Consider the following 9,956-nt stretch of genomic DNA (forward strand, 5'->3'; position numbering starts at 1 on the left):
ATCAGTTATAAAATATAGTGTTTGTCTCAGTTTAGAGTAGGGATGTAACGATTCACTCAACTCACGATTCGATTCTATTCACGATTTTGATTTCACGATTCGATTCGATTCACGATTATTATTATAATTTTTTTTTACAAAATGAGATTTAAGACAAATTATAAATTAAATGTGTCCTTTTATTATTGCTTGGACAAAATACTGTATGTTTCTTTGTGAAATTTAAATATAACACTATAATAATATACTAATATAGCACTTGCATTTTATTGCTCTTTTGTTGGTTTTGATTGCTTCTATTGTCCTCATTTGTAAGTCGCTTTAGATAAAAGCGTCTGCTAAATAACAAAATTTAAATATAATGTAAATGTAAATAATAAAACTAAATTGAAATTTTAAAACAAGCCCCAAATCAAATAAACAAGTAACAAATAAAATAAATCTCTTCATATAAACAAACTAAGGCTTTGTCTGTGCTCTTTCCATTTAAAATTAGAGAAAACCACTGCATTTTAATCATGATCCAAATAAAGATGCTGCATACATGCAACATGAGCAGTTTTTTTATCCAAATTAGATTGTATAATTTCAAAATTTGAGGCAAAAACAGAATGGTTTGACTTCAGTTTTGTGAAACTATACATAAAAAAATATCTGCATGAAACAGAAACAGCAGACGAGCTGAATGAGACGCAGATTCACTGTCTGCCAGCAGGTGGCGCTTAAAGCGTTTCCTTGGTTTTCGCTGTAAACAAAGCAGTGCAGCACTTATGAACTTTAATATGCATTATACAGAGGCCAGATTGAAAAGAAAAAATACCATCTAAACTTTTCTAAAGACAGTCAGTTTCCCTCAGACATGCATTCATATAAACTCCTACCCCTAAATGAATCACGATTTGTTTAGCATCTCAACTGATTTGAATCGTCACATATTTGAATCGATTTTCAACCGGCTCGCGGTTAATCGTTACATCCCTAATACTGACCAAACGATGTTTTCTATCCCCTAACCCTAAACATACCCCTTACAGAAAACCTGTTTGCATTGTTACACTTTCAGATAAACATCATTTATATTTTTTATATTTTTTAATATTAAACCGCAGGCCGGTCCCCGCAATGTAAAAAATGTCAGGTTTTACTATCCTTGTGGGGACATTTGGTCCCCACAATGTAGCATAAACAAGTACACACACACACACACAAAATAGATAAAATTTTTAATGTGGTTTATCATATACGTATAAATCTTTTGCTATTATGACCCCATTTTTGGAAGACCGTTTTATAGCTTTTAGTATCTACAAATATTGTGAAGGGAGCATGTTGAAGTACAGCTATATAGTAAATCAACTCTTTTATTTCAAAAGAGCAAGGAATGTAATGTTTTCCATGGTATGTCTCCTTTAAAAATCCCTTCCAGTATGCTTTGATCCACAAGACATCAATTTGAACTGCAGAACATTTACTAGGAGATCTAAAGAGATTTTTATGCTGCATACATGCAACATGAGCAGTTTTTTTATCCAAATTAGATTGTATAATTTCAAAATTTGAGGCAAAAACAGAATGGTTTGACTTCAGTTTTGTGAAACTATACATAAAAAAATATCTGCATGAAACAGAAACAGCAGACGAGCTGAATGAGACGCAGATTCACTGTCTGCCAGCAGGTGGCGCTTAAAGCGTTTCCTTGGTTTTCGCTGTAAACAAAGCAGTGCAGCACTTATGAACTTTAATATGCATTATACAGAGGCCAGATTGAAAAGAAAAAATACCATCTAAACTTTTCTAAAGACAGTCAGTTTCCCTCAGACATGCATTCATATAAACTCCTACCCCTAAATGAATCACGATTTGTTTAGCATCTCAACTGATTTGAATCGTCACATATTTAAATCGATTTTCAACCGGCTCGAGGTTAATCGTTACATCCCTATAAATAAATAGTAAATTATGCATAATTACATGCAACTAAACCTAAACAAAACCTAATTCCATAGTAAGGACCTGTTGTTAATATTACTCAGTACATAATTGTGTAATTGCACCGTAACAATGAAGTGTAACATATTTGTAAAGTATATTATTTTATTTTAGATAGGCTTTTCTGACGTTAGTTGTTTCTGGTTTAAGTCTGGCAGGTTTTAGGAACAATATTTGTTTGCTTTGTACCTGAACTGTTTCTCAGCACACATGAACTGAATCAGTCCATCCTCGTCAGGTTCGTTCCACTTCAGATCAACAGTGGTGCCATCTATGACCTCAGGCTCCAAGAAGAGACCCCGAGCCTCTTTATACAGCCAGTCCTCTGGAGCTGGGTGCTTCTGCAGCACAAAACAAGACAAATATCACATTGTAAAGCCTATTTAAAAGAAACGGCTATATTAATCTGAGCACACAAGTTTGTTCAGATAAGCATTGTGGCCAAGATGCAAAATTAAGTATGCTGTGTGTCATCTAACTTTTTACTGCAATGAAAGGTTTACCAATGTTTAATTTACAATTATTTTACATTTAAATGTAAAGTTTTTTTCTCCCTCCAGGAATTCCTTCAAAAATGAGGAACAAAATAACTGGGTCTTCAAATAAAGCTGAAATAAAATAAAATATAAATGTTTGATGAAAAACTCAAATTAGAAATGTTTCCTTGGCAACTAACAAATAAATTTATGTTGAAGCACTAAAATGAAAAACTGGAAATAAACTAAATACTAACCTGGAAAAAAACTAAAACTTATATTTAAGAAATTTTAAAAAATGAAAGAAAGACAAAAGCACATAAAATTACTGGAAAAAATGGAAATAAAAAAGCTAAATTAAAACTATTAATAACTGCAATATATAAATATTATTAACATAAACTGTTATTGAGAAACTGAGGCAGGATTATCACCTTTTTTTACAAATAAAAATAAATACTGTTACATATTTCAATTATGCAAGAGACAGTAAAAATTAAATATATAATGAAAATAAATGATGATGGGCAACATTTTATGGCCAGCAAATAATCAATACACTTGCCCTGTGGCCAAATTTATTTTCTGACTAAGCAATCCACTGACCGCCACTAGAGGGCACAATTCAGCAAGTATGATCCTGGATGTGATTTGAAACGAGGCATCACTAATATGGGCAACATTTTGAATATGTCATGTCCTGCATTGTGACATTCAACAGTAAGTAAATGCCTTTAAACAGTGTAAACAAACTTACATTTGGGTCAATATTCTCAAGGATCTCTTCAATAGAGCCGTGCTGTTTAATGAGGTCGATGGCCCTCTTGGGTCCGATTCCTTTTATAGTGCCACAGTAGTCACAGCCCAGTAGGATACACAGGTCAATGAACTGAGGAAGACGTTCAAACAGAAATAAACAGCAATTAGAAAGAACTGACACATGTAGAATAAGGCAGATATTTACATAAAAACAGATAAGACTGAAATAAAGCGAAGGTCTCACCTGTTGATGCGTCACACCCATTTCCTGTAGAATACGACTGAAATGAAACTCTTGGATAGGGAGCTTTCTAGGATAGAAAAAACAACCAGTTACTAATGCATGGCTAAACATCTCCATCATCAAAATACAGATATAAAGCGTATCCATACATACTTTGCTTCACTGGCTGTTAGGTGCCTCAACAGGACTGTCGTTCCAAATGTCAGACCATCCATATCTTCTGTTGCTGTGGCATAAACCTTCCCTGATTTCACCAGAGCAGCACAGCTCGCCTCCGCCTCACATGGAGCCTTAACATGACAGGTATACAATTTTGCTTATATCCATGATAACATGTGCTTTTACTCGTATTATTTTATGTTGTTGACCGTCAGTGACTGTGGCAGTACCTCAATGTATGGGACACCCATTAGAGTAAGTAACTTCTTGCATTCCTCGTTGTGTTGTTTGGTAACCTTCACTAATCGCTTACTGAACTTGTCAATGTTTTCCTGTTCACCTGTGAGAAATCTTGGAATTAGGACCCATTTTAAAGAATTATTTTCAAAAAAGCATGTAGTTTTGAACGTGTCTGTACCTGCTTCTTGAGCCTGAGCTAGAAGTTTCTCAGCCTCGGCTCGTCTCTCGCCTCTCTTCTCCAGCTGTAGGGGTTAAAATAAGAAGATATCTTAAAACAGAACGCAGAAAATGTTTTTACACAGAAAACGGCAATCTGTTAGTTAACTAAGTTACCTCACCATATATGTAAAAAAAAATAAAAAAGTATGTTTACACAGCATTATATGGCTCTGTACTGTAAAATACTGTCAAATGTATGTTTTTTGTATGTAAATTTAAATAATTTACAGAGAAAAACAGTAAAAGGACATTCCCATAAGCTCCCATAATAATTGTTTCTTATTATTGATATCAGTAATGTTCATTAGGATTTTTATTTAATTTTATGTCATTTAGTTAAAGGCAGAGTAAGTGATTTCTGGTAGCCAATGTTGATATTTGAAATCACCAAAACAAACACGCCCCTACCCCAAAAGGGTCTTGCCCCTATTTTGATAGATCCGCCGCACATATACGTACGCAACCCAGGCAACGATTAGTTCTGTGAAACAAAGCAAAACCAATGTTACACCATGTCTACGACCGATCGATGTGTATATCATTTGTTTATGTCTGAAAGATGCTAACTATATCTATTTATTTAACCTTTCAAAACAATTTGAATTAACCTAGCTGAAGACGTTGGAAAGATGGTCCTATTTTTGCATTAGGATTGAATTATGCATGATTACAAGCAACTAAACCAAACCCCAACACTGTAGTAAGTATATGTTGTTAAAGTTATATTATTCAGTGCTTATTTATGTAATTGCATTGTAACGAGCCACCCTAACGCTATAATAATTATATAATTATGTAATTATGTTGTTTCAGTGAAGCCTTATGTGTAGTTGATGCATAAAATGCCCATTAACTTTTTTCATTTTTTTCAATATTCAAATTTATATAAATGTTTAAAATTGAAATCATTAAATGAATATAAATGATTAAGAGAAAATGTTTTAGGTGCTGTGACCATTTTCGCTTAAAGGGATTGTTCTTCCCAAAATTAAATCATGATAATTTTTTTTTACCTTCACATTTTCCAACACGTTTAAATTTTTTAGAAATACAATATAATCACTACATATTATGAAGTCGTCATAATAATAATAATAATATGAATAATAATTAGCCATTTAAAAGCTTTATATGTCTAAGTTTTAATGTCTAACATGTAGTATATGCATAATGTCTATTCACTTTTTTTTAATCAAGATTCAAATGTATATGAATTCTAACTATTCTAATTACATTTATAAAAATGATGAAGAAAAAGGGATAGTTCATCCCAAAATGAAAAATCATGATTGTATTTTTCAATATTCCATGTAGTCACTAAAAATAGAGACTAGATGGAGTCTAGCATGTCAGACTGCAGGACCTGTCAACCACTTAAAGTAATTATGTAAATGTTTTTTTGTTGTTTGCATAGTTGCTGACCCCTTTTACAGTCTTGGTTTGCCCACTGACAGGTGTTGTCATGACAGCAAGACTGGACTGTTCAGGCCCGTGTGTCGCTGGTCGATCCATGAGGCTCTGTGTGCTGATTCTGTGCTTGCTGCCTCGCTTTGGCTGGGCAGTCAGTTACAAACAAGGCGATCCGGTGATCCTGTACGTTAACAAAGTTGGTCCGTATCACAACCCCCAGGAAACCTATCACTATTACACCCTGCCAGTCTGTAGACCTAAAGAGGTGAGTGTGCACTGCACTGTGCTTGTTTTATGACATTATGGTGCGATACAAGTCATTATGATATACTATTAGTGCAGATCTATCACCTTGTGGATGATTGACGTGTTTGCAGGTCCGTCATAAAGCCTTGAGTCTGGGAGAGGTGTTGGATGGAGACCGTATGGCTGAGTCTCTTTACAACATCCGTTTCAAGGAAAACACTGAGAGACAGATGCTGTGCAAGCTCACTCTCTCTGAGAAAGAGGTAGCAATGCGATCTTATTCACAAAAATTGCAAATGCGATTTTGTTTAGAGCAAAGATGCTTGGGATTTGATTTTGCTCATGTGTACATTGTAGTCTGTTTATTTGTGCAGTTGGAATGGGAAAAACCGTTTGCATTTATGACAGGGATTCTCCATCCTGCTCCAGCTCTGATCAAACTTGGCTGAACCAGCTAGTCGAGGTTTTCAGGTTAATTTGAGAATGATAGTGATGGGTGTGTTAGAGGGTTGGAAATAAACTCTGCAAAAACCAGATCTCCTGGGGCAGGATTTAGCACATTTTCATGTCATGAAAGAGGAAACGGCAGAGACTTAGGGGAATGGAATTGTTTCAGATGTGTCATACTTTATACATTTTTGAAACTACAGGTGGATCAGTTGCGAGAGGCGATCGAGGAGCTGTATTACTTCGAGTTTGTCCTAGATGACATTCCCATCTGGGGTTTCGTGGGATACATGGAAGAGAGTGGATTCCTACCTCACAGCCACAAGGTCTTTGTCAGTCACACAAAAAGGGTTTAGACACTTTGGCACGAATATAAATATATGAATTTCATTACATTAGAGATGAATATATCAAAACAAGTGGTGTTTTATCAAAAACGTTGTTAGTTTAAAATATTAGATGCATACATTTATGTAGACTGCTGTTCAAAAGTTTGGTGTCAGTAAGGTTTTTCTTTCTTTTTGAAAGAAATTATTTTTATTCAGCAAGGATGCATTACATTGATGAAAAGTGACAGTAAAGGCATGAATAATGTTACAAAAATGATAAATTTCAAATAAATTCTGCTCTTTTGAACTTTCTGTTTATCAAAGAATCTTATGAAAAAATGTACCACGGTTTCCACAGAAATATTAAGCAGCACAACTGTTTTCAACATTGATAATAATAAATGTTTCTCGAGCACCAAATCAGCATATTGGCATGATTTCTGAAGGATTATGTGACACTGAAGACTGGAGTAATGATGCTGAAAATTCAGCTTTGCATCACAGGAATAAACATTTTAAGTAAAAATATATTAAAATAGAAAACAGTTATTTTAAATTGTAATAATATTTCACAATATTACTATTTTACTGTATTTTTGATCAAATAAATCATGGTGAGCATAAGAGACTTTTTTTCAAAAGCAGTAAAAAATCTTACCGATCCCAAACTTTTGAATGGTAGTGTATATTAGAGATTATAAAATATTAAATATGTACAATAAGAACTTTTTGGGGCTGCTGTATACTGTTTGACTCTTTTGATATTTGCTAATTTATTGAATAAAGCATCATGATTCTCTTCATCCCAGTGTTATTTTAGTATCACTTAGTTACACTTACAGGTTTTGTTAATAGTTTTAGTTAATTTATTAATTTATATATTTTATTATATATGTTATTTATTTTAGTACATCAAGTTAAAAATGAAGAAATGTTTCCTTAGGAACTAGCTAAATTAAGATCAGTTTTAAGGGTTTTTTATATTTTAACATTTTATTTTAACATTTTAACAAATTATTATTTGTTATTTTAACAAATAATAATAATAATAATTTGTATTTATATGGCACCTTTCCAACACCCAAGGTCGTTTTACAGAGACAAATAAGGAACAGAGCCAAATAAGCATCAACATCAAAGCACAATACACAAGGGCTGTAAGTAAAATACAGAGGTCGCTTACAAAGTTAGGTTAGAGATACAACAACGAGGGATTCAAATAAATAATATATCAAATATTTAACAAATATTCTAATCAAATATATACAAATTTTTTATGGTTTTAGTTTTAGTGAACTACAATAGCCCTGCTTCATTCACTATTTTTGTACAACAGGTGGGGTTGTGGACACACTTGGATTTCAATATAGAGTACAACGGCGACTCTGTGATCTTCGCCAACGTGTCTGTGAAGGACGTGAAGCCGGAGCCATTAGAGGAAGGCGGGGGAGGGGCAGGCCATGGTGTTGGCAGCGGTGGTCTGACGGTCACTCACACCTACAGCGTGCGCTGGTTTGAGAGTACGTTGCCCCATTCGCGCAGGGCGGAGCGCCTTCGAGACTATTCCTTCTTTCCTAAGACTCTGGAAATCCACTGGCTGTCCATCATCAACTCACTAGTGCTGGTGGTGCTGCTGCTGGGCTTCGTCATCATCATCCTCATGAGGGTGCTGAAGAACGACTTCGCCAGGTGAGGATTTTTGATTGGTATTTGTTGGGTTGTGGAATGGCTGAGCAGTGTGGTATGATTTTCCAACAAACTCTGACGTAATCTGACCTGCGGCCACGAACCGTTGCCATGACGATGAGGCAAGACAGCGAGTAGGTGCTGGGCGTGCTTAGCAAATTATCCTAAATGGCAGGTTTCTGGACGAACCAAAACTGATTAGGGACCACCCAAGCAAAATTTTGAAAGCTTTGTAAATCTTCCGACTGCAGTTCTCTGCATAAATTCAAGTAGGCGCCCCGTCTTCCCCGTAGCAGCAACCATGGCTTCACCCACAGCCTCATTCGATTTATTCGCCATTTTTTCAGGTGAAGAATGACATGCAAAGACATTTATAACAGGAACATTTTAATTGGTTACTGGATCATCCATTTTTTTCTCCCAGTCATACTTACTTGACTTTCTCTTGACACAAAGCTCTGTTGGGGCAGTGTGAACATGACAGTTATTTTTCATTAAAATTCTAAATCCAACAGTCAACTTGTTTGTTGGCGTTTGTCTGTGCGGTGTGAACTGGTTTTAAAACAAACTCAGACCAACGGAAACAATCGCCGACAGGTAACACACTGATCCAACAAACTCAGACAGTCTTGTCTGTTGGTGTTTGCTGGCGTTTGTCTGTGCGGTGTGAATTGGCCTTTAAAGTGTTTCTGTTGTTCCCTGAGCAACATGTGCACACAAACAAGTTGCTAGGACATTCTGACATCAAGTATTGAGGTTTAATGTACTGAAGTCTTTAGCTGAGTGAAATGTGCTAAGTTACATTAGTACACTCTTGAGTTAATTTTCGAGCAGTTTTTATTGAACAAGGTAATTGAGTCTCAAGAATTACAGTAATGTAAACAAAGACAGCAGAGAGTAGAGAAGACACTACCGTTTGGTAAAGGTTTGATTTTTTTTTTGTTGTTGTTGTTTTTTTTGCACGTGTGTGTTTTTAAAAGAAGTTTCTTATGCTCACAAAGACTGCATTTATTGGATTGCAATATTATTATGCAATATTGTGAAATATTATTATAATTTAAAATGACTATTTTCTGTTTGAATACATTTTACAATGTAATTTCTTTCTGTGATGGAAAAGCTACATTTTTAGCAGCCATTACTCCTGTCGTCATACGATTTTTCGGAAATCATTCTAATATGCTGATTTGGTGCTCAAAAATCTTTGGCTTGTTCTTTATAATAATAATAATAATTTATTTATGTTTTATTATTATTTTCAAAAAAATTCATTTCTTTTTGAAAAATCTTACAGACCCCAAACTTTTGAACTGTTGTGTAACTGTTGCCTTTTATTTTCTGTTAATTTTGTTTAATGTATTATTTTAGAAAGTCAGGTGAAAGCAATGAAATAGACAGTATTTTAACATTGTATTATCTATATTGGGAAGAGGAAGGATCAGCACACATTATCCAGAGATCATTAATGAACAACGGTCTGATCAAACACTGTTGTTGTATGTGTGTACAGGTATAATGTAGAGGAAGATGGCGGCTGTGACGATCTGGATCAGGGGGATAACGGATGGAAAATCATCCACACAGATGTCTTTCGCTTCCCAACATATAAGAGCCTCCTGTGTGCTGTATTAGGGGTCGGGGCGCAGTTTCTGACTCTGGCCACAGGTATGACATACTACATTATAGAAATACATATCAAATATATATATATATATATATATATATATATATATATGGTATTTCTGTAGATAT

The 9,956-nt window shown here is 34.7% G+C and overlaps 2 protein-coding genes across 3 annotated transcripts in view; one reads left to right on the forward strand and one right to left on the reverse strand.

Moving 5' to 3' along the window:
* Positions 1 to 5,550, reverse strand: part of LOC107725695 (flap endonuclease 1-like) — an 8,127-nt gene extending 2,577 nt beyond the window's left edge. Inside the window, exons 1-7 of the mRNA XM_016535067.1 lie at positions 5,518 to 5,550; positions 4,046 to 4,109; positions 3,858 to 3,967; positions 3,622 to 3,758; positions 3,469 to 3,535; positions 3,223 to 3,354; positions 2,179 to 2,330 (exon numbers count right to left, since the gene is read on the reverse strand). Coding sequence (XP_016390553.1) covers positions 2,179 to 2,330; positions 3,223 to 3,354; positions 3,469 to 3,535; positions 3,622 to 3,758; positions 3,858 to 3,967; positions 4,046 to 4,109; positions 5,518 to 5,550 — 695 coding nt within the window. The remainder of the gene's footprint in view (positions 1 to 2,178; positions 2,331 to 3,222; positions 3,355 to 3,468; positions 3,536 to 3,621; positions 3,759 to 3,857; positions 3,968 to 4,045; positions 4,110 to 5,517) is intronic.
* tm9sf1 (transmembrane 9 superfamily member 1) overlaps positions 4,712 to 9,956 on the forward strand; it is an 8,774-nt gene continuing 3,529 nt past the window's right edge. The window contains exons 1-6 of one of the 2 annotated variants that reach the window (XM_016535090.1): positions 4,712 to 4,786; positions 5,541 to 5,761; positions 5,874 to 6,005; positions 6,393 to 6,515; positions 7,855 to 8,207; positions 9,715 to 9,869. In XM_016535090.1, the coding sequence (XP_016390576.1) occupies positions 5,549 to 5,761; positions 5,874 to 6,005; positions 6,393 to 6,515; positions 7,855 to 8,207; positions 9,715 to 9,869 (976 nt within the window). In that variant the 5' untranslated portion in view covers positions 4,712 to 4,786; positions 5,541 to 5,548. Of the gene's footprint in view, positions 4,787 to 5,276; positions 5,762 to 5,873; positions 6,006 to 6,392; positions 6,516 to 7,854; positions 8,208 to 9,714; positions 9,870 to 9,956 lie in introns of those variants that run through there. The other variant, XM_016535089.1, reaches the window with a different exon arrangement.

The sequence above is a fragment of the Sinocyclocheilus rhinocerous genome, unplaced genomic scaffold (assembly GCF_001515625.1).
Source record: "Sinocyclocheilus rhinocerous isolate Xijiao unplaced genomic scaffold, SAMN03320098_v1.1 scaffold1327, whole genome shotgun sequence".
NCBI lineage: Eukaryota > Metazoa > Chordata > Actinopteri > Cypriniformes > Cyprinidae > Sinocyclocheilus > Sinocyclocheilus rhinocerous.